At 33.7% G+C, this 25,813-nt stretch overlaps 1 protein-coding gene across 9 annotated transcripts in view; it reads left to right on the plus strand.

The window, feature by feature from the left end:
* Nucleotides 1–25,813, plus strand: part of USP15 (ubiquitin specific peptidase 15) — a 161,667-nt gene that overhangs the window by 57,478 nt on the left and 78,376 nt on the right. For 8 of the 9 annotated variants that reach the window (XR_016394810.1, XR_016394811.1, XR_016394812.1 and 5 more), the window contains 3 exons: nt 380–441; nt 15,415–15,501; nt 24,315–24,459. Coding sequence is in view for 4 of the 9 variants with exons in the window: in XM_022571647.2 (XP_022427355.1) it covers nt 380–441; nt 15,415–15,501; nt 24,315–24,459 (294 nt within the window). In the remaining 5 variants the exon portion in view is untranslated. The remainder of the gene's footprint in view (nt 1–379; nt 442–15,414; nt 15,502–24,314; nt 24,460–25,813) is intronic. The other variant, XM_022571649.2, reaches the window with a different exon arrangement.

Raw genomic sequence — 25,813 nt, forward strand, 5'->3', positions numbered from 1 at the left:
CCATTTATTCAGCATCTGTTTTTTGCGCAGTACTTTTACAAGCTACAAATAGAAAAGAAAAAGAAAGTGTGCCCTAAACTCAAGGAACTTATATTGCATCTAGTTTTTTATACTTAAAGTCATAGAACCAATGATTTTCCTTGTAGTGTTTTACCTTCTTTCTTTCTGACTGTCATTGCTGACTTCTTATATTTAAGGTCTCTTTATCTCCCTTGGCCAGCTTTGGAATCAAAATGCAAATACCTCTTCACCTTGTCTACTGTGTCCTTTAAGTCATCGCAGAGTTACTTTAGTTTCTTAGCATATACAGCTAATCTTCTAAAGCTATTTTAACTTCAGGGTTAAGGAAAAACACTCTTTTATTGTGTCTTATTTGCAGGTGTTAGTGATAGAACAGAAGAATGAAGACGGAACATGGCCAAGGGGTCCTTCTACTCCTAAGTAAGTGCTCCCACTTTTTATGGCTCAGTGCATGATGTTGAAGCTTTGATTTCAGATAATAAAATCCAGAATGATAGAAGAACCTAATTGTATATTGCAATTGTAAATATATATAACTTCTTTATATTTTAATATTTTATTCTCGTATAGAAGTTATCTAAGTTTGCACTTAAATGAATATGCTGTAATTTAAAAGCCTTCCAATTCTAACCTCTTTTAGAATAAGGTACAGTATAAATACGTTATAAATGTAATGGTGCATTGTCTAATATAATCAAATCACTATTAAACATTTTATTTAATATTTTTCAAGCATTTTGTGGTATTTTTAAAAGTGTCTGTTAAAAGAATGCTCTTTATGAAAATGAATCTGATGTGAAAGCAACATATTTTAAATCTAATCGTGAAAGCAATATTTTATTTATTTAGATACGTGTTTTAGAATATAACAGCACAAGTAGAGATAAAGGAGTATAAGAATTGCTTTTGATGGTAAATGAGTGATTAGAAACCTTTTTAACTTTTTTTTAATTGTGGTAAGAAAACATAACTTGATATCTGCCCTGTTAACAAAGTTTTAAATGTGTGCACTTACAGTATTGTTAACTGTAGGCACATTGTTGTACAGCAAATCTCTAGAATTTATTCATCTTGTATAACAAACTTTATTCCTGTTGAAGAGTAATTCCTCACTTCTCCCTTCCCCCAGCCCCTGGGAACCACCATTCTACTCTCTGTTTCTATGAGTTTGACTAGTTTACATAGCCTCATATAAGTGGCATCATACAGTATTTGTCTGTGATTGGCTTACTTTACCAAGCATACTGTCCCTTAGGTTCATCAGTGTTATCACATGTGGCATGATTTCCTTGCTTTTTTAAGGCTGAATAAAATTCCACTGTATGTATATACCATATTTTCTTTATCCATTTATCTGTCAATAGACATTTAGGTTGTTTTCATTATCTGGGCTATTGTAAATTATACTGCAGTGAACTTGAGAGTGCAGATGTCTCTTGAAGATACTGATTTCATTTCCTTTGGATATATACCCAGAAATGAGATTTCTGAATCATATGCTAGTTCTATTTCTAATTTTTTGAGGAATTTCCATACTGTTTTTCATAGCAGCTGCACCATCTTACATTTCCACCGACAGTATGCAAGCGTTCCAATTTCCCCACATTCTTGCCAGTACTTATTATCTTTTGTTCTTTTGATAATAGACATCCTAACAGGTGTGAGGTGGTATCTCATTGTGGTTTGATTTGCATTTCCCCAATGATTTCTGATGTTGAACATCTTTTTAATATACCTATTACCTGTCTGTATGCCTTCTTTAGAGAAGTGTCTATTCAAAGAAGTCTCAGGCCCATTTTTTAATCTGGTTATTTGGGGGTTTTGCTGTTGAATTGTAATGAGTTTCTTATATATTTGGATATTAACCCCTTACCAGATATGTGGTTTAAAGATTTAAAAATAAGACCTGATACGGGGAGGGGGAAGGGTAAGCTGGGACGAAGTGAGAGAGTAGCATGGACATATATACACTACCAAATGTAAAACAGATAGATAGTGGGAAGCAGCCGCATAGCACAGGGAGATCAACTCGGTGCTTTGTGACCACCTAGAGGGGTGGGATGGAGGGGGTGGTATAGGGAGGGTGGGAGTGAGGGAGATGCAAGAGGGAAGAGATAATGTGGACATATGTATACGTATAACTGATTCACCCTGTTATTAAGCAGAAACTAACACACCACTGTAAAGCAATTATACTCCAATAAAGATGTTAAAAAAAAACAAAAAACCTGAATCTGTACATCTAGAAGAAATCTTAGGGGGAAAGCTTCATGACATTGGTCTAGGCAGTGATTTCATGAATATGACACCAAAAGCACAAGCAACAAAAGCAATTATAGACAAAAGGGACTACATCAGACTAAAAAGTTTCCGCACAGTAAAGGAAGCAGTCAACAGAGTGAAAAGGCAACATGCCGAATGGGAGGAAATATTTTTAAGGGTTTTAGGATTATCAGAAACACTTAGGGCTAGTTGTATTTCAATATTTGGACTTTCTAAACCTCTGAGAAGTAATATGGTACGTGTGCCACCTATTATTTTACTATTTTTGTAGAGTCCAGGGGGACTCTTATAGTTAAGCACCTTAATATTCAGTAAGTATCCACACTAAGTAAGATAAAGGAGTGTAAATAGCATCATTTCAGTTCAGGTTAGATTGCCCTGAAGCGAATTATGAAAAATTTTTTAAGTTTTCAGAAACTTTGGAATTTCAGATTTTCTGATAAGAGGTTGTGAATTTGTGTTTTGAAACCTTAAAATAATGATTCTTAAATAAATAAATAAATAATTTAGTAATTGCTAACCTAGCTAATAAACTAAATTGCCAAGTGATAGTTTATTAGAATACAAAAAAAATTTTTAATCAGTATCTAGTGTATGAAAAGACTCTCAAAAAACTAAGAATAAAAGGGAATTCTCCTAACTTGTTAAAGCCTATAAACCCAAAATCTGTAGCAAACATTTAATTGAGAAATTTTGAACACAAACCAAATAAGATTAGAATTTTACAAAGAAATAAAATTCACTATTTACATGTGATGCAATCTACATAAAATCCAAAAACAATCAGCAGACTACTAGTACTAAGAGAATTCAGCAACATTATCTAATACAAGATTAATTTGTAAAAATTAATAGGTGTTTTCCATACCCATAGGTCAGCATTCTTTTTTATGAAGAACCAGATAAGTATTTTTAGCTTTATGGGCCATAGGGTCTCTGACTCAACTATAACTACTGATATAGCAGTAGGCATTGTGTAAACAAATGCGTGTGGCTGCGTTCCAGTAAAACTTTATTTAAAAAAATATGGATTTGTCTTGTGAGCCATAGATTCCTGACCCTGCTATATAACATTAGTAACCCACTTAGAAAATAGCATAACAAAAAATAATTAGGAATGCATAAAACCTTCATGGAAAAAAATTCTAACTTAATTAAAGACAAAAGATTATTGTGTACTATATGGCTTAACCTAGCCTGTTTCTCTAAATTTATCATGTCAGTGCCTCCTATTCAGAATTCTGTACTGGGGCTTCCCTAGTGGTGGAGTGGTTAAGAATCTGCCTGCCAAGGCAGAGGACAGGTTCGAGCCCTCATCCAGGAAGATTCCACATGCCGCGGAGCAGCTAAGCCTGTGCACCACAACTACTGAATCTGCGCTCTAGAGCCTGTGAGCCACAGCTACTGAGCCCATGTGCCACAACTACTGAAGCCCTCACGCCTAGAGCTTGTGCTCCGCAACAAGAGAAGCCACTGCAGTGAGAAGCTTGCGCACCGCAACGAAGAGTAGCCCTCGCTTGCCACAACTACAGAAAGCCTGCACGCAGCAACGAAGACCCATAGCAGCCAAAAAGAAATAAATAAAATAAATTTTAAAACACAGAAACAAAATTCTATCCTGACCTTTTTTTCCCCTCTGTTTGTGTGTGTGAGAAACTTCAGAAACTCATTCTAAAATTAACATATTCCAATAAAGATCCAGGATTAGCTAAGTCAGTTTTGACAAAGAGGAGGAAGGGAAGTGTTTACCTACTAGATAGTAAGGATTACTGCAAAGCTATGGTAATAAAAACACTGTGACACTAGCAAAAGAAAGGCAAATAGACTGGAATAAACTAGTGAGCTAAGAAAAACTTCTGTATGTATGGTAAGTGGCACTGCTCGGCAGTGAAAAACAGGTTGCTTAAAGCAGATAGGTGCTTAGATTTTATTAGGAGTACTATTTGGAGAAAAGAAAGCAGAATCACTGCCTTACACATTACATACAAAGACTCCAGAAGGACTAAAGACTCAAATAAGAAATGTAAAGCTTTAAAGCTAATAAGATATTTTGGAAAATATCTGTGACTTAGGGATCACAGAACATAGTGCGAAAATTAATGTTTGATTGCATTAAATTAAGTATTTCTGTTAAAGGAACCATATACAAAGTTAAAAGTCAAATGTCGGTTTTAGAAAATCTAAAACCTACAAGAGAATAATACCCACAGTGTACAAAGAACTGCTGTGAATTAACAGAAACAAAGCAAACAAGCTTTTAAAAAATAAAAGATATAAATAGTTTAAAGAAGGGGAAGCCCAAGTGCTGACAGGTAGCTGAGGAGATACACAAACTCACTAGTAATCAGAAAAATTAAAGCATGAGATACAATCTGATAGCCATCAGAATGACAAAAACTTAAAAGGATGCTAATAAAAAGTGTTTGGAGGGTTGTAGGAGAAGTCTTATGTACTGATGGTGGGAGTACAAACTACTACCCTGCTATATATCAGTGTTTAAATCAGGAATGCTTAATCCCTCTGACCCATCACTCAGTGGAATTTTTCACACAGGTCCCTGAATATACAATCTTTGTAGCTGCGTTGTTTGTGGTAGTGGGGATTTGAAGACAGCCTAGCTAAGTATCTATCTCTGGTAGAGTGAATAAGAAAAATGATGGTGATATACTGTGGAATGCCAGTGCAGCAGATAGAAGTAACAGTGGTAAGATCTTTGAAACTGGATAAACTTTAAAACATAGAGTTGAGAGAAAAAATAAAAACGAAATGAGATTTCACTCAGTACCATTTAGGTAAACGTAGAACATACTGTGTAAAATTATAATATTCAAGAACATTGAGAAAACACCTGTAGTGGAGGAAAATAGTATAGATAAAAAAAGTGAGGAATTAACATTTATTTATATGTATATAATTGAAGTAAGGATGCAGATTCTTTTTTTGGGGTAAATGGCAACTTTAAAAGAAAAGTAGAATTCTGTGTGTGTTCATTGAAGTTACATTACAAGCAGATGTAACTTAGACAAATTCAACTCCAGCAGAAGGCATGTAATTTTAAGTTCCCCAAGAAAGAAACTTCAAGTTATTAAGATACAGAACAGCGTGTTTTATATGCTTATAATTGTCATCATATCTGTCAGGAGACAACCCCTCATCCTCAACATGGTATGAAGATGCTAGTTCTAATAAACATCACTAACCTGGGGTATGTCCAGTGCTCATACTGCTTAGCACATAACTGTTTCCTACCTAGAGTGTCAAAAGCCAAGGAAAAATCATTAAAAGCTATAATATGGTGATAGAAGGAAGAATCACCTGTTCAGTTTGTTAAAACACTGTTTCCTCAGCCCCATCCCCTGAATTTCTGTTTCGGTAGATCTGGGTAGGGCTCATGAATTTGCATTGCTATTAAGCTCACAGGTGATTCTAATACTGTTGGTCTAAGTATCACACTTCGAGAAATTCTGTAGGTAACGTTTCTTAATATGTATTATGTGAACCCCCATAGGCAGCAGCTTCCAGAGTCCTCCCCCAGACCAGCAGAATATAAATCTTTATGAGGGGACTCAGGAATCTGAATTTTATGATTCATTTTCTTTTTGGTCATATAACTGCACAACTGGAGATGAAAGGGGAAAATAATAGAAAGTTTCACTTTTAGGTGCCAATGATGCATTGCACTACACTGATGGAAGAAGTTATCCAAAGTACTGTATAACATCTTGTTTATTATTTAATGTTTTCTAAAGTGAAAAATGTTAGTGGTTTTCCAAACAGCCAAATAAAAATAATTCTTTATAAATAAAAACAATAATACCAGTTAAAAAAAACAAACACACCACTACAGTAGGCATATGTTCACTAAGAGAAAGCATGTTAGTATCTAAGTGTCTGACTTTTCTATACCACTGAAAACAAAGAAATTAATTGTTCTGAAGGCCTTAAAATCATACTAGGCCCGTTTTTTTGTTGTTTTTTTTTTTTTTTTTTTGGCTGCGTTGGGTCCTCCCTGCAATGCGCAGGCTTCTTGTTGCAGAGCACGGGCTCTAGGCATGCGGGCTTCAGTAGTTGCAGCACACGGGCTCAGTAGCTGTGGCTGGCAGGCTCTAGAGCTCAGGCTCAGTAGCTGTGGTGCACGGGCTTAGTTGCTCCGCGGCATGTGGGATCTTCCCGGACCAGGGCACGAACCCGTGTCCCCTGCATCGGCAGGCGGACTCTCAACCACTGCGCCACCAGGGAAGCCCGGCAGGAGGATTTTTTAACCACTGCGCCACCAGGGAAGTCCCTAGGCCCATTTTTATCAGAACGGAGACCATATAGCCTCATCTGAAGAAATACTAAATATTAAAAAAATGTCAGGCGTAAAATATAATTTTGTTTAAAACATGTAGTCCTATTCGGCGTCCCTGGTGGCACAGTGGTTGAGAGTCCGCCTGCCGTTGCAGGGGACACGGGTTCGTGCCCCGGTCCGGGAAGATCCCACATGCCGTGGAGCGGCTGGGCCCGTGAGCCATGGCCGCTGAGCCTGCGCGTCCGGAGCCTTTGCTCCACAACACCGCAAAAACAAAACAAAACATGTAGTCCTATTTATAAGAATGTATATACCCTAAGACAACCCAAAATCTATATTAGAAACCTAAGAACCTACCTAAAAAATTTTCAAAAGTTTTCCATCTGGATTTTTCTGCTAGTTATCAATTTATAACTTGACTTTTTCATCTTTGTATTCATGCTGTATTTTTAAAATATTAAAATGCTTAGTTTTTTTCAGAACGTGCATTTCTAATCTAGTTCTTAAGCATCTGATTTCTTAAAACCTCTCAAAAACGTGATATTTTCTAATAATACCTTAGAAAAGCTTAAACCACTTTATTTTTCTATTCTGTTAATCAGAACGTGCATTTCTTTTTTTTTTTTTTTTTTTTCGGTACGTGGGCCTCTCTCTGTTGTGGCCTCTCCCGTTGCGGAGCACAGGCTCCGGACGCGCAGGCTCAGCGGCCATGGCTCACGGGCCCAGCCGCTCCACGGCATGTGGGATCTTCCCGGACCGGGGCACGAACCCGTGTCCCCTGCATCGGCAGGTGGACTCTCAACCGCTGCGCCACCAGGGAAGCCCAAGAACATGCATTTCTAATCTAGTTCTTAAGCATCTCATTTCTTAAAACCTCTCAAAAACGTGATATTTTCTAATGATACCTTAGAAAAGCTTAAACCACTCTAACTTTTTTTCTATTCTGTTAAATTTGACTATTTTCCAAAGATGTTGGCATTGGGTGGATAGTCTGATTATTCAGTTGGAGATGTGTGGCTAGTTACATCTTGTTTTTTTGTGTGTGTTTGGTTTTTTTTGCGTTACGCGGACCTCTCAGTGTTGTGGCCTCTCCCGTTGCGGAGCACAGGCTCCGGACGCACAGGCTCAGCGGCCGTGGCTCACGGGCCCAGCCGCTCCGCGGCATATGGGATCTTCCCGGACTGGAGCACGAACCCGTGTCCCCTGCATCGGCAGGAGGACTCTTAACCACTGTGCCACCAGGGAAGCCCACATCCTGTATTTTTTTTTTAAATTATTTTAAAGTAGAATAATTGTAGAATCCTGGGTGTTCCTGAAGAGAGGAGAAACCTAATCAATAGATTATCCCTTACTTTCCAGAAAAATTTTTTAATGTTAACACCTTATTCCTCAGAAGCAGTACAACTTCATTAATTGACTAAATTGCACTATTAATTTTTTTCTGTATGGTTTCATTTAGGTATAACTATCTCAAAGAATGCCTTTGAGATTACTAACATTATGGAAATAAAAAGGTCCAAATTTTGCTGTTTTCCTGAAATAAGTAAAAATTCTTGTGAGGGTAACATGAGAAGTTGTTTTAATTCAGACGTTTTCATTAATTGCTCAAAAATATTGACGAGACATGTGAGTAAAAATCTGGTGGAGGAAGATGAGCGTCATTGATAACTGAAGAGGCAGTTTTCATGGGCTAGAAAATATTCAGAGAAGAATCCAAAATCAAGGTAAGGCATGAGAGGCTAAAAAAAAATCAAATAGAAAACTAAGCCAGTTCTTAATTCATATGTTGTCCCCCTGCCATCTGTGGTGTTCTGATTAACAGAATTCCAAATTAGTGACTGAAGCACTAAGTGTAAACTTAATCTAGTGGCATATTAGTATTTTTACAGCACTCTGTCCCTGAGTGCTCTTCTTGGAGAGAGGAAGCACTTTATAAATAAAACCATTGCATACTATTTTTCAGTTAGGATAAATAATAAACATCTAGGTGACTCTGCAGTATTGTTTTTGGTTTTTTTACACCAGCTGTTTTGCTATTGTACCTGTTTAAATACAGGTAGAAAAACTTAGCATATACTTTAGAATTTTTTAAAGAGTTATTAAGCCCAATTTGCATATATAGTAATTGCACAGTTAACTGTATAAATGGATTCAGAAATGGTGGATAGACCTATTAGATTGAAAATTCATATTAGGAAACTCTTGTCAGATAAAGTGCTTTCATTTTAACAATAAACTGTACAGAGACTTTTTAAGTATTTATAAGCATGATAGTCTCTGCTTATTTAAAAGATTAGATTTGGTTATGACAGTTTTATTTTGGTACTGAAAGAACAGAGGTTATTATAGTTCACAGAAAGTGCATTCTTAAAGCTTCTATGAAAGTATACAAATTTGTTACCAATTTTCACCTTGTTCAAATACTGGAAATGGGGGATTGAGTGATTTTGGATGTAGCGGTCGAGAGGATGGCTCAAGAGCCAGCTTTTCATTTCTTGTCCTTCATGCATATTCATATATTTTAAGTTAATAACATGTCTTCAATTTGAAATGCAACCTGTGAGCCATAAATCTAGGGTAACATTCTAAAACCTGCAATTTCTTGTCATTTTTAAAGACATTTTGAGTCTTTATAAATTTTCTTTCATGATTCATCTCATTTTATCTTATTATTATTGGTCTCATTAAGAAAAAGACATAGAACACGACATTGTAAATCAACTATACTCCAAAAAAAATTTTTTTTAAAGAAAAAGACATAGAATGACTTTTTCTGAGACTCTGTAAAGTTTGAGGTAATGGAACAGCCAAATAGAACTGCCTAGGATGAAGTTAAATATAGGGAGCCAAAGCTTGGAGAGTAATGAGAACTGCAGGTATGGAGTTATATTCCTAGAAGTGAGAAATATTAGGCGTATGTGAATTATCTAATTAAAGATGTAAAGAACTGTACACTAAACCTTAAAGGGTATCCCTAAGTAATGATATAAAACAAAGATCAAATAGGTAATCGTGTAGATTAAGGAAAACTTGGATTCTGTTTTGTCATAGAGGCCAAAGGAAAAAAGAGCTTCTAGAAGAAAGGGAATGGTAAGCAGTGGTAAACGATGCAGAAATTGGGAGGAGACAGAAGAGATTCGGTGTATTTGACAAATGATGTCAGCATGATGAGAATGACAAATAGTAGGAAAAGACGGGATGAATACCTAGTCAGAAAATGGAATACCTGGTATAGATCATTCATCACGTAATGTACTGAAAGAAGAAAGATGACTAAAGTGTAGTTGGTTGGAAAGGCAGGATTCCTGGAGAGAAAAGGAAACTGTATGTAGATCTGTTTGTTATTTAAATATACACATCCTTTCCTGGGTGTTTGTCACCTAACGATGAAGGCAGCATAATGGTAGAATAAAGTTCTTGTGTACTGTTATTTACCGATAAACTGGTTTTTTCTGTTTATTTTATTTTGGTGGTCCAAACTCCAAATCTTTTTTGGAAAAGCTTGTGCTTGTACATAAACACACACTTCACATAACTCTGTACTTTGAGGTTCCTCAATTTAATATTCATTAAGATCTTGAGTGTGTATGCAGATTTTCCTTTGAAATGCTGAAAATGCACATTGATTAAATAAATCTTTCCTTCATGTAAACACTGTTACCTACTTTCTGTTGTGATAAGATAATGTATAACCTAGTACTGTGTCTCCAAGTTTTACCAAAGATAGCATGGTCACAGTCAGGCTTCTTAGTTAGTGTTAGCTTCAATATTTAAAAGCCATATCCAAATTTAATTGAAATTAAGACATTTACATAGTATATTTCATGCATAAATGAATGTAACTTAAGTATTCAGTTCTCATATAGATGCTTGATTCAGAGGTACTCACAAATAATTATTGGTTATTTTATTTCTTCCTTTCTCCCCTGGTTTGTTCTAAAAAAGATTTGAGCAATTTACAGTAACACATGTAAGTCAAAGTTAACTATATGAATAGATACAAAAGTCAGGACAAATGGAAAATAAACAATTGTCATAGTAAGATGAAACCGGAGAAGTTAGCTGGTAGGGAGCAGTAAGGGCTTTTGAAGTTACTAAAATTAATTTGCATATGTATGAACTTATTTTGGATCCTGATTCAAACTACCCAGTTTTTGAGACAACTGGGGAAAAAATGTGAACATGAGCTGACTATTAGATTGGGACGGACAGTAGTATCAAAAAAGATTTCTTACCTGCTGGGGATGCATACTGTAGTGTTTACAGGTGAAATTCTAAATGTCTGGGATTTGCTTTAAAATTGTCCAGCAAAAACATGAAGGAATGTGGAGGCCAAGGAGATTATAAATAAACCAAGAGTGGTAGAATGTTAATAATTTTTGAAGCTGAATGACTGATATTGGGTACATGAGGACTTGTGTATGTTTGGAGATATCTGTAATAACAGCAAAAATAAAAATGGGTTGCAGTTTTGGTGTTGAGATTGATAATGGCTAAAGAAGAGTAACTGTAATTTTATTTTTTTTAAGTGGAATGTTTTGTCAAATACCATATAGAGCAGTCAAAACGAGGAACAAAAATCAGGTTATGAGAAACACTTTATATATAAATTTCCTTAAATTGTCTTTTGTTTAAGTATTTAACACCCTGCCTGACACAGAGGAGACACATAGCAAATGCTTGTTGAACTGAACTAATCTGTATCTCACAAGAGTAAAAGTGCTTAATTTTTCAAGAGATTTAAATTTCTCTTTTTCTCTAAGAACTTACCCTAGGATGATTGTTAGAAATGGGGAAAGTTTAAGCTTGGTCTTGTTTTTCTTAATAAGATAGTTTTTGTTTTATAATGTCAAAATTTACAAATTCGGGTTGTTTTATATCAGGTTTGAAAATAACTATAAAAAGTTTTAAATAACTATTTTTGCTATGTCAGCCTTCAGACTTAATTTCTCTATATTTTGATTGCTCAGTATGGTATTAGATTTCCATGTATGTTGACTATGTAGGTAACTTACAAAGAATAAGCTGTATTTTTCTGTTCAAGTAAGAAGTTCAGCTTAGCCTTGAATTGCAGGCTTTTAGTTGAAACATTGGGAATAGGGAAATTAAAATACTGCATTCAGTTGTCAGGGATGAAGTTTAGTTTTCTCTCTTCATGAAATCATTTCAGCTAAACTCAAGTTTTACCTTCTGTCTTGTTAAGAGACGATTCACTGCCTTATATTACACTTAGCCCAAACTAGCCAAAATTACTTTAACACTAGATAAATGGCTTAATATCTAGTTTATGTATAATCTAAGCATTTTCTTCACTCGTCTCTTCAGAAAGCTACTAGTACGAAGTTGCTAATAAACAGTGTAATTTCCAAGTTATATCAAAGAAAGAGAGTTAAAGAACTCAGGTTATAATCCACAGACTGACTAGTCAACCCCTGCACTAACTCCACAAATGTTAGCTAGGTTGGGCTATGTGTAATCTCGGTCAGAAGTTGGAATCACAATAGATAAGTGATCTAACTATTAACCATAATGTCTGTAACAGGAGGTAAAAAGTGTTATCATACTTTTATTTAGCTGTGGATCACCACATCCATCCTGCTCTCTCTGATCTCCATGCTCTTTAAGAACAATCTCTCTACCAATAGTATTTATCTCAATGTTTCCTAGACCTCGTTTTTCCTTCGTTATCTCCTCTCTCCTATACATATAAATGCCTAGCACACTGCCACATGTATAGTAGACAGTTAACATTAGTTCGTGCTTTTGTTTCTTTTCCAGTATCATCTTCCTTGCTAACCTATAGATATAAACAGATCTCTCCCATGTTTTAAAACAAGACCATCAGCTTCCTCTGAATACCACTTAGTTTTTCTTCTAATAGCCAACTTCTTTAAAAAGGCAGTGCTTACCATTCCTTACCAAATATTCAGAATTTAACGAAGTCCTTATTTAACTTTTTTTAAACCTAGTTTATTTGACCTCTCTTTAATACTTCTTTTTGATAACTATCTCCTAAAGAAATTCTCTTATTTTGAATCTATGATACCACAGTTTTTCACGGCTACCTCCTCGGCACTATGCAGTTTTACCTGCCATTGTTTTTGTATAGTGAAGGAGGTCAGATAATAAATAACACGTCTGTGTTTTTATGAAAATAGTTTTGATCATGGACAGCTACCCTGAAAGGATCTTGTATCCCCCTCAGTGTCCATGGACTGTACTTTGAGAACTGCTTCCTAAGCCTCCAAGACATGTTGCCCTTGCCCACTCCACTGTCCTAGTCCCAGCCTTTATTACTTCTCACCTTTGTTGTTTTTATAGTCTCCTAAATGCTCTTCCAATCTTCAGTCTCTTTCTCTTCCTCAAGAGTTACCTTTTTAGAATACAAATCTGATTATGTTGATACTCTTAAAATCTTTCAACATGCCACAGCACAATTGGATAAAATCCACATTCCTTCAGAGAACATAAAAAGGTTCTTCATTATCATACTTACCTTACTAACCTCTGTGCCTATCACTACACCCTACACTTTCAGCCAATTCATTGGTAATTCCCTAAACACATCATGCTTTCTATAGTCCCACACATTTTCACATGCTATTCTTTCCACCTGGAGTACTCTCACTTTCCAGTTTCCAACTACCCCTCCAACTGTGCACATCGTTTTAAAATCACTTCATGTTACTACCCACAAAATTTGATTTTTTTTTTTTTTTTTTTGGTGCGGTACGCGGGCCTCTCACTGTTGTGGCCTCTCCCGTTGCAGAGCACAGGCTCCGGACGCGCAGGCTCAGCGGCCATGGCTCACGGGCCTAGCCGCTCCGCGGCATGTGGGATCTTCCCAGACCGGGGCACGAACCCGTGTCCCCTGCATTAGGCAGGTGGACTCTCAACTACTGCGCCACCAGGGAAGCCCTTTTTGTTATAATTTTAAAATTTGTTTTAGGACTTATACTGTTTTATAGTTATTTTGCTTGTATCATTTTCCCCTATTAGAGTATGAGCTATTTGAGATCAGGAACTGTCTCTCTCTTTGTACTCCTAGTACTTAACAAGGGCAAGGCATAATGTAATCATTTAATAAATGTTTGAGTGTTTTAATGAATTTCATAGAAAATTCTAATACTGTTCTGGGATACAGTTGCGAATGAATAGTAAAAAGGCCACAGATGGGCAGAAAAAGGGAAAAAAAATATATATATGCCTCAGCCGTATATAATATGTAATAAATATAATACATATTATAAATAAAATAATCTTTATTTTCATAATTTTTACTATAAGTAAAATTCAAGGGAATATTTCAGTTTCTATCTGTATACCTGAAAAGTTGTAGTGAATTGAATTAAATAGTAGTCAGATGGATACATTTTGAAAAATTAACCTCCTTCATTGATTATAAGTCAGTCTTGGTGTTTTTAGATTGTTTTCCTAAGTTAGCATTCTTAATGTGAAGGCAGAAAATGCCAGAATACTTCTATATTAATATTAATTCTATTAATATCTTAAAATTAGTACCTTAAAATATTAGTATATTAAAATTACCTTTTAAATTTGTTTTTGACATTGTTTTATATTAAAACTTGGTTGCTTGTATTTTTGGATTTGAGGGTAGTACAGTTAAATAAAATCTTGTAAGGGTCTTCCGTCAGAAAGGCAGCTAAATAGAAGTCCCACTTAATGTAATCTACCTGTATATAACTTGCATCAACAATAACAAAAAAACTCTCCTTTAAAATGAAGAAAAAAATTTTACCAATATTTCATAATATATAAAACTTCAAAAGTTAAATAAAATTTTATATGTAAGAAATTTTATTACCCACCACTTAATTTAGCAAAATCCAAATTACCTAAAAGCAAATTTTGTAGATTACACTTTCCTGCCCAATGACCATTTTGCTGTTCATTAGCACCTGAGTAGAGGAAATAAAATAATTTTTAAACAGTAATCACTTTGGGCCTCACTAATTTAGAATTTATGATGACTGAGATACTGGACTGAAAGTATTAGCCTCTTACAGCCCGTGGCCTAGATGTTGCCTAGTAAATTAAAATTGTATACAAAATTACAAGGGAAATTAAATCTTTTAGAGACTTTTAAGTACTACTTTAAAATAATCATTCCTATATAATGGATTTGTTTACTATAAATCATGCCTATAAAGCATATTTGTTGATTAAAAGCCATTAGTAATTTAGATTTCTCCAAAAACATTCTGAATTAGTGAGGTGTGTATAGTGAGATTTATATCTGTTCAGTTTTGCAGGGATAACCTTGGCCAAAAATTACTTCTCAGGATTATGTTTGGAATTCTCTTTGCTATTTCATCCCTCTTGCCTTACAGTTTTAAAAATTGGTAAAATCTATGATATCTGTGTCTGTGTTGTATATAATTGGAATGCCATAGTACCTACTGAGACACAGAGTGGATTTCTTTTACATGCTTCCTTTAAAAATTAATATTTTAATTCCATTGATTTAAGGAAATTATTGATTGTAAAATATTAATAATGGTTACCTGAACTCAGAACTGGGTGTATTGCATTAGTAGATTTATAAGAATAATATCAAGTTTTATATTTAATTTGATAAATTTCCTTTGAAAATAGTTCCCTTATATACTATTACTTTTTATATGAACAAATACATTGGAAATTGAAAACCAAAGGGTATATGGTGATTTTGCTCATAAATCTGTTTTCCAGCATTCATTTACTACATACATTGTCATCTGTAGTTCTTTTCTTTATTTCATAATTAATTTCAAAATTCAGCATTTTTTATCTAATTTAACATTTTCATATTTTTAAAGGTCCCCAGGTGCATCCAATTTTTCAACTTTACCAAAGATCTCTCCTTCATCTCTATCAAATAATTATAACAACATCAACAACAGAAAGTAAGCACTGAATCTTAAAAACTCTTTGTTTAATTGATCGCCCTATTGTGGTTGCAAAAAATCTCTTGTATCTAAAATTTAGGATAAAAGTCTTAATGCATTAAAATTGATTTTCTTTTAAATCACTGGTCAGTTCTTCAAGGAGTAACTTCACAAGAAAGCAAGCAGAGGTATAAACTTCTTGATTTAATATATATACTACAATAATTTACTAAAAGAGAAATAAAGCACTTTCAGAATTTCATATTCTAAACACTAATTATTGAAATATATATACAAGTCTGTTAGAATTCAAATTTTTAGGAACAGTATAAATTTCAGATGTCATTTTAGAACTAGACATGTAATCACAGACAATACATAGTGTTTTTTAAAAGTGTTTATCAGTGATTCTCAACTGGAAAACATACAAATTTTTATGTTTATCAAAAAGGCAATTACTTTTTCTGAAAAAGTTTGGAGAAACAATTCCCTTGCTCCATCAGGAATAGTATTCAGAATCTTAGGATTTACAAAAATTACATGAAAATGTGTGCCATATTGCTATAAGAAAAAGGATTCAAGGTCACTTGGGATTCACTATAACGTCTGACATGGATGTATTACCTTGAAAATTGGCATGGTTTTTTTATATAAAAGGATAAAAAGAAAACTCTATTTATAATTAGTCCATTCATTTATTTTTTATTTATTTATTTTTAAATATTTAAATAAATTAAATTTATTTAAATTAAATTTATAAATTAAATTAAATTATTATTTAATAATAAATAAATTTAATAAATGTAATTTATTTATAAATTAATTAATAATTATTAATAATTAATTTAATAAATTAAACTTATTTTTTTAATTTTTAATAATTATTTTTAAAATTAAATAAATTAAATTTATTTAAATTAAATTTATAAATTAAATTATTTAAATTAAAATTATAAATTAAATAATTAAATTAAATAAATAATAATAAATAATAATTATTTATTATTAGTCCATTCAAGAATTTTAATCCAGAGATGATTATTGTCCTTTTACTTCTTGGAGATATACATTGTAGTTTATGCATTAGGTTTACAGGATTTATGTAGTTAAATATTTACACTACTTGTCCAGTTCATAAATGGCATCTGATTATTCCAAAGGGTAAATTCAAAAGGACTGAAACTATTCGTGAAATAATCTTTTAAAAAGCACCATTAATTGAATTTATAGGTTTAATTAATGTTCCCTTAAAATTCATATGGAGAGGTGGGGCTTGACAAAATGATTCTAATTTTAACATACATTTGGATTATAAATATATAATAGCCAAAATAACTTTGGAAAGGAAAAACAATGAGAAAGGATTAATCCTACTACATATCACAACCTGTTATAAAGATACAAGAATTCAAACAGCATAGTACTGACCCAAGAATATACCTCCAGATCAGTGGAATAGAAAAGAGAGCCCAGAAACAGACCTTTATATATAAAAGAATGTAATGTGATCAGAAAGTGTCCTAGAGTAATGGAGAATGGGCAGATTATCCAGGAAATGCTATTGGAAAAATTGGATTGCTATTTCTCTTTAAAACTTTAAATTAAATTAAAATTTTAATTGTCAGGCATATTAAAAAGTAAACAGCAAATAAATGGAAAATATTCTTGCTACAAATGACAAAGGAAGGGCAGATATTCTTAGTATATCAAGCTCATAAAAATCAGTGAGAAATTTTTTAAGACAACTTGAAAAGTAGGTAAATGATGCAGCTGGGCAATGAAAATAAGAGAATTAAGACAAACATTTTAAATGTTCAAGTTCACTACTAACTAGAGATATGTAAATTAAAAACATAAACAACTCCATCCACTTTCCCCCACCTCAGTCTCATTGGGAAAAGTTAAGTGATGGTATCTGTTATTGTAAGGATTCTGTTTGAGTGGTTGGAGTATTAGTCCAACTTTCGTAGAAAAGAGTTTGCTATATATATCAAGAAGATTTAAAACACTAATTCCTTACTTCAGTAGTAACAAGGTACGTGCACTGTAGTATAATGGTGAAATATTGAAGACACTGGATATCCAAAATTGCAGTGTAGTGTGTTCTCTTCTATTTAAAAATGTATATCCACAGGCAAAAGAGTAAAGGGAAATATCCTCCTATAATCTGGTTTGTATTTTACATGGTATCTTTTAATGTAATTCATCAAAAGTCATTTTCTCATATGAGATAAAATATTATCTGTGTTTATACTAATTGCAGATGGCTCCCACATTTACTATAAAAGAATTTGGTTCCAGGTATAACATGTATTTATAGTTAGTTATTCTTTGGAGAGATTTTTTAGCATTGTATATAGACTGTATTGACCATAGGCTGTATTTTGACCAGAGTTGCCATATTAGTATATGTGATCTGGTGCTTCTGTTTTTGTCTTATTTCCCTCTCACAGTAAAAATATGACAGTACAATCTGATCTCAAAACCTCTGACTGCAGAAAATATTAAGAGAGGAATTGGAGTGTTGTCTTAAAAGTTTAGAACATGATTAATTAATGGTTCTACTCCTATGACTAGGTTATATTGTTAGCTATTTATATTTGTCTATTTTAGACACTAAAATAGTCCTTTCATATTAGGAAATTTTAATAGCAAACAGCTACTGGTACCACCTTACTTAAAAGTAAAACTTAACCTTTCTTAGTAAGGAACAAAATTTAAACATTTACAAAATGGAGAGTTCTTTTTTACTTTAAAAAACTTGAATTAATGTTATAACAATTATTTCACATAAAATTTATTTCTTGACTTTCTTTTCGACTTCTGGAAATAAGTATCTGCTTAAGACTTCAGATGGAAATAGCATAGTTTCTTTAAATGTATGTAAAATGGGTAATGACCTTTTAAGATTAAATACGTTTATGAAACTTCATATATGTGGAGATAATACTCCAAGTGTAAACTGCATATTAAAATCAGTAGTTGTGACACAACGTTTATATGGCATTTATTTACAAATTCAAGACTTAAACTGATACATTATTAAGATATAAAGTTTTCATTTCCAGAAATAAGAATATTTGTTATAAAAGTAATAACAAAGTGTACTTGGAATTATTTCACTGAAGTTTAATAAAGTTTAAGTTTTTATTAAAGACTAATATTATGAAGAATCAGATGCCAGAATATTGTTCATTCACCCTGTGTAGTAGTTTTACTTGTTAATCCGTTCAATATTAATTCTTGCCTCAATTATAATTTAAGTACATTTTTAATATGTACCAAAATCTTTCCACTCTCCGCATTTTTCTTCTGTCTTGCTGCATTTGCTTTACTACAATACTTCCTTTGAAAAAACCTCTTTAATGTATTTATTGTCTCAACTCTTGGCATTCCACATCCGGGCACATTCTATTTTTCTGTTAATTCATTTAAAGCTCTTTTATTTGAAATGGAAATGACTCCCTGTAAGAGATTAAGCGATGAAAAGGAACTGGATTTTGGAGACTGCCAGAGACTAGCCATCTGGCTTTTGACAAGTTAGTTGCTGAAAGTGTCATTTCATTAACTGCAAAGTGAGCATAATTACAGTTATGAGGATTAAATTATAGATTTATAGTGTTTATAATGTTAAATGTAAATGCTAATTGAAAAGTCAGTTTCAGCCACCATCACCCTGATACTAAAACCAGACAGAGATGCTACAAAAAAAGAAAATTACAGACCAATATTACTGATGAATATAGATGCAAAAATTCTCAATAAAATACTAGCAAACAGAATCCAACAACACATTAAAAGTATACACCAAGATCAAGTGGGATTTATCCCAGGGATGCAAGGATTCTTCAATATACACAAATCAATCAATGTGATACACCATATTAACTAATTGAAGAATAAAAACCATATGTTCATGTCAATAGATGCAGAAAAAGCTTTTGACAAAATTCAACACACATTTATGATAAAAACTCTCCAGAAAGTGGGCATAGAGGGAACCTGCCTCAACAAAATAAAGGCTATATATGACAAACCCACAGCAAACATCATTCTCAATGGTGAAAAACTAAAAGCATTTCCTCTAAGGTCAGGAAGAAGACAAGGATATCCACTCTCGCCACTGTTATTCAACATAGTTTTGAAAGTCCTAGCCATGGCAATCAGAGAAGAAAAAGAAATAAAAGGAATCCATATTGGAAAAGAAGAGGTAAAACTGTCACTGTTTGCAGATGACATGATACTACACATAGAGAATCCTAAAGATGCCACCAGAAAACTAGAAAACTACTGTAGAAAACTACTAGAGTTAATCAGTGAATTTGGTAAAGTTGCAGGATACAGAATTAATGCACAGAAATCTTGCATTCCTATACACTAACAATGAAAGATCAGAAAGAAAAATTAAGGAAACACTCCCATTCACGATTGCAACAAAAAGAATAAAATACCTAGGAATAAACCTACCTATGGAGGTAAAAGACCTGTACTCAGAAAACTATAAGACACTGCTGAAAGAAATCAAAGATGACACAAACATATGGAGAGATATACCATGTTCTTGGCTTAGAAGAATCAATGCTGTGAAAATCACTATACTATCCACAGCAATCTACAGATTCATTGCAATCCCTATCAAACTACCAGTGGCATTTTTTACAGAACTAGAACAAAAGATCTTAAAATTTGTATGGAGACACAAAAGACCTCGAATAGCCAAAGCAATCCTGAGGGAAAAAAAACAGAGCTGGGGGAATCAGACTCCCTGACTTCAGACTATACTACAAAGCTACAGTAATCAAGACAATATGGTACTGGCACAGAAACAGGAATATTGATCAGTGGAACAGGATAGAAAGCCCAGAGATAAACCCATGCACATATGGTCACCTTATCTTTGATAAAGGAGGCAAGAATATACAATGGAGAAAAGACAGCCTCTTCAATAAGTGGTGCTGGGAAAACTGGACAGCTACATGTAAAAGAATGAAATTAGAACCTCCCTAATACCATACACAAAAATAAACTCAAAATGGATTAAAGACCTAAATGTAAGCTCAGACACTATAAAACTCTTAGAGGAAAACATAGGAGGAACACTCTTTGACATAAATCACAGCAAGATCTTTTTTGACCCACCTCCTAGAGTAATGGAAATAAAAACAAAAATAAACAAATGGGATCTAATGAAACTTAAAAGCTTTTTGCACAGCAAAGGGAACTATAAGCAAGATGAAAAGACAACCCTCAGGATGGGAGAAAATATTTGCAAGCAAATCAAAGAACAAAGGATTAAGCTCCAAAATATACAACAGTTCATGCAGCTCAATATCAAAAAACAAACAACCCAATCCAAAAAATGGGCAGAAGACCTAAATAGACATCTCTCCAAAGAAGGCATTCACATGGCCAAGAGGCACATGAAAAGCTGCTCAACATCACTAATTATTAGAGAAATGCAAATCAAAACTACAATGAGGTATCACCTCACACCAGTTAGAATGGGCATCATCAGAAAATCTACAAACAATAAGTGCTGGAGAGGGTGTGGAGAAAAGGGAACCCTCTTGCACTGTTGGGAATGTAAATTGATCCAGCCACTATGGAGAACAGTGTGGAGGTTCCTTAAAAAACTAAAAATAGAATTACCATATGACCCAGCAATCCCACTACTGGCCATATACCCAGAGAAAACCATAATTCAAAAAGACACGTGCACCCCAGTGTTCATTGCAGCACTATTTACAATAGCCAGGTCATGAAAGCAACCTAAATGCCCATCGACCGATGAGTGGATAAAGAAGATGTGGTACATCTATACAATGGAGTATTACTCAGCCATAAAAAGGAACGAAATTGGGTCATTTGTAGAGATGTGGATGGACCTAGAGACTGTCATACAGAGCAAAGTAAGTCAGAAAGAAAAAACAAGTATCATATATTAACGCATATGTGTGGAATCTAGAAAAAGGGTACAGGTGAACCAGTTTGCAAGGCAGAAATAGAGACACAGAAGTAGAGAACAAATGTATGGACAACAAGGGGAGAAAGTGGAGAGGAGGGTGGGATGAATTGGGAGATTGGGATTGACATATATACAGTAATATGTATAAAATAGATAACTAATAACATGCTGTATAAAAATACATAAAATTAAATTTTAAAAAATCAGTTTCAAATATTTATAGAAAGGGCTCGATTTTACTAAAAAATGTTATATTTTTAAATGTATATTCATTTAAAATGAATTAATCTAGCATAGCATTAAAATTCCCATTAAGATTACTGGCAAATTTGTTTTTGCAAAGTAACATAACCTTATGGGATAAGGACTAGCTTACAACCTTTAGAAAAAAAAATAGCAGCAGTAGTCATGAAAGATACAGAGGCTGTCTTTCGGGTTTAGGTTTACATGTACTTTGTCGAAGTGTTTAAAGAGCCGTTGGTTTTGATATTTTCCACGACAGACTTTATTTGATTTAAAGAACACATAAGATGTGGATTATAAGTGACCAATGAAGATAGTATTAAAATATTTTTAATTTGTTAGTTTTCTTTATTATCATTGAGCATGTAGACTGCCATCTTACTCTTTGGCCAAGGTTTATACTTATCCTGTCACTTAAACTAAAATGTAGATACCCTTTAAGGATTTGGATCACTTGTATGGGTGTCGGTGTGTGTGTGGGTGTATGCATGAGCATATATTTGGGCATACTTTCCCTCTGTACTCTGACTTAAGTTTTATTATAATTTTACAGCTGATATATATGGGGTTTTTTTAACATGTTGAAAATGTGTAGGCCTTGCATTTTTGTAATATATAGCAGACCTTGATTTTAAGCACTTCTTTTTTTTTAACTTTTTTTTTTAATTATTATTTATTTTTGGCTGTGATGGGTCTTCGTTTCTGTGCGAGGGCTTTCTCTAGTTGCGGTAAGCGGGGGCCACTCTTCATCGCGATGCGCGGGCCTCTCTCTATCGCGGCCTCTCTTGTTGCGGAGCACAGGCTCCAGACACGCAGGCTCAGTAGTTGTGGCTCACGGGCCCAGTTGCTCCGCGGCATGTGGGATCCTCCCTGACCAGGGCTCTAACCCGTGTCCCTGCATTGGCAGGCAGACTCTCAACCACTGCGCCACCAGGGAAGCCCCCTAAGCACTTCTTAAAGTGGTAAAAGGAAAACCAGGATTCAGTTTCTTATTACATGTCCTCAAAGTTAGATTCAAGAATCCAGTCACTGAGTGACTATATATGGAATTGCTGATAGGTGCCTTGAACTTTGTTGCTGCTAATATAAAATAAAATATGAGTTATAAGGCTAGTGATCTGCAAAATCCAAAAGATGCTTGAACCCTTTTTTTTTTTTCCTTTAAGTTTAAAACAAGTAAATAGCTACAAGTCTATGAATTGCTCAAGGCTGCACTTCTTTGGAGCCTGCTCTTTTTGTTTAACTTTGGGTTAGCTTGGTTTTTCAGTCTGAGAGTTGATCTTTTATTTGTGATGAAGGGGGGTGTTTTCTTAAAAATACAAAAATATTAGTGGGATAGCATTGTGTGTGTAAATTTTGGTTGATATGGTTTTGTGTGTTTTACCTGTTGGTTTGTTAGGGTGTGTATGTTTACTAAAGGCTTTGTTAGAACAAGCAGTAGTACAGTTCATTTTAACTGTTATAAAGTGAGAGTATAGAAGCTACAATAGGAAGTATTTGAAATTATAAGTAAAAACTTAAAAAAAAAATAATACCAGGGATAAATTATAGCCAATTGAGATTGTTAGAGTTACTGATTTACCATGTTTATTTGTAACACTGTATTCATTTATTTACATCATTATTTGCTTTTAGCAAATAACCTTGATTCTTGTTCAGGTTTGTTCTAGTGAATAAAAAAAATAATGACTGAAAATATGCTTTTGAATTATATCCAAAGCATCCATCATAAATATCTTATAAGATAACCTATTAAAAATTAAGGAAGAATCTATCCTTTTCCACAAAATTTTTTTTAGTTACATGTAAAAAGAAAGAGGGATCTAACTTATTGACTTCTCTTAGTTCTTTGTAAAATTACCCTGATTCTCTAAGGTTGAGTATTATGTAGGGTTTTTTTTAAGATTAATATTTATTATACTCACAGTACAAATTATCCTGAGGTTGTATTTACCTAGTTAAATAAATTGCATTAATCTGACAAACTAGAAGATTCTTTCCATAATAATAATAATACTGAAGTGTGTACTCGCTTCGAATCATTTCATTTTTGCATTGCTGATCACCCCAGGCTGTTTTCTGCGTTTGAATACCAGATTTTGCTGGTCTAGCGTAGAATACTATAAATAGAATCTTCAGTGCATCAGAACAGTGATGTCACAAAGGCCCTGGAAATCTCTGCTCTCACCTGTAACTAAAGCACAACTCTTCCTGCTTCTACTGTTCTCACTCTATTACAGTAGCACAATGTAAAAGGGACATCAGTGAGATGATTTATTGCTGCGGGTGGTGTTTAAAATCTGAATGTTTTACATTTGATGGAGCAATGAAGAATGGAGCAAGCTGTGAAGCTGCTCCAGTTAATCAAGGGTAGAAAGACATAATGTGGTTTGTATTGGTTGGTGTGGTATATGATGCCGTGATTTTCTTGATTGAATGAGGAATATATTAATTAAGGGGGTTATTTTGATTTAGGTTCGTGTTAAAAGTACCTGAGTTAAGTGCTTTATAAAAAAATTAATGACTGACCACGTATCTCAAATAGGTTTAAAGTACTCTGTTCATTATAACTATATGATGATAACTGGCTGCATTATGAAAAAGATTTTTTGTTTTCTTCCAGTGTGAAAAACTCAAATTATTGTCTCCCATCATATACTGCTTATAAGAACTATGATTATTCAGAACCTGGAAGAAACAATGAACAGCCCGGCCTCTGTGGCCTAAGTAACTTGGGAAATACGTGTTTCATGAACTCAGCTATTCAGGTAGGTCTTTCCAAACAAAGTGAAACTCATATGTTTTATGGTAATCAATAATACAAGAGGAATAGAGTTGGGTTTTACTTGTCAGAATAGAGTATTATATGTGTTTGGAGAGTTTGTGTTTTCATGGAAGATTTAAGCATACACATTTGAATCATTCATTCTAAGAATATCTTATCATGATTCTCGGTTAGGTGGCATGTGATTGATTATCATATAGTAGAAGATTAAATATAAGTTCATACAAAAAATATAATTCCAAACAGAAAACCTAGGCTCTCTGAGAAGAAAATAAAGCTAGTGAGATCTCTCCTTTAGATGAAGTCTCTTGCTTTTTTAGACATTGGTGGGAATTTCAGAGAATGATTATTTTATGGTCACCAGTGTTCTAACTCTAAATAAAATTAATTTTAAATCTTTTTTTACCTTAATGTGAAATTAAGATTTGTAAAAATTAGAAAATTTTATGAACCTTTTGTATACATATTTTTAACAAATCACTTTCCCTTAATACTCTTTCAATTTGGGGATATAACAGATCACTGCCCTTTTTTTCCCTTTGTCTCTCCATAGAGCTTCCCTTTTCTTCCTGCTCTGTCTGTACCTTCTTCCAGTTTTACTTGTGAAATATTTATGTCTTTGATTGATTGTGAAGTAACAAGATCCATGTATACTTTAATATCACTGTTACTGTGCATAAAATTAGAGCTGGTTATTTTATTCCCCTTTTACAAATAAAATTCTGTATTTCAAAAAGCCCAAAATAATGGTATACTATTTTAATATTTGAATTTTAACCTTCTTTTGGAAGTCTTTTTTTTTTCTTTCTTTCCTTTTTTTTTGTGTGTGTGCAATTCTGAATTTCTATTTTTAAATCTGCACTATTCTGTTCTCTATATTTTAATACTGAATCTCCTGTGCCCAGGAGGCACCCTCCAAAGATATAAATTAAATACAGATATGGATTGATAAGGACATTATTGCAAATCTTGACTATCTGAGAAAAGTATAGGACTCTTTATCATCCAAAATTCAAAATAAATCCTTTGTACATAGTCATTAATCCAGTTGTTTCCTAAATGAACCATTGTCTTTATAGCATTCTTGAAAAACTAGAAATTTAACTGTCATAACTCTTGACCAGGAGTTGGCAACTTTTCTTAGACATGCACTGGGATGTATAATTGATTAATTCCTGATATCTTGGCTTAGAGTTGAGCCACTCAGGAAATAGCCTATCTGCTGAAGCAGATACTGTGTAGGTTAATAAACTATTCCTTTATAAACTTTTTGTGATGAATAATATTGCTTATACTTTAATGTGAATTACTTTATCCAAAATTTTTTTCTAGGATCC

Source organism: Delphinapterus leucas, chromosome 11, assembly GCF_059928025.1.
Source record: "Delphinapterus leucas isolate spDelLeu-1000000601 "Yukka" chromosome 11, BTC_Dleu_Yukka2, whole genome shotgun sequence".
Lineage (NCBI taxonomy): Eukaryota > Metazoa > Chordata > Mammalia > Artiodactyla > Monodontidae > Delphinapterus > Delphinapterus leucas.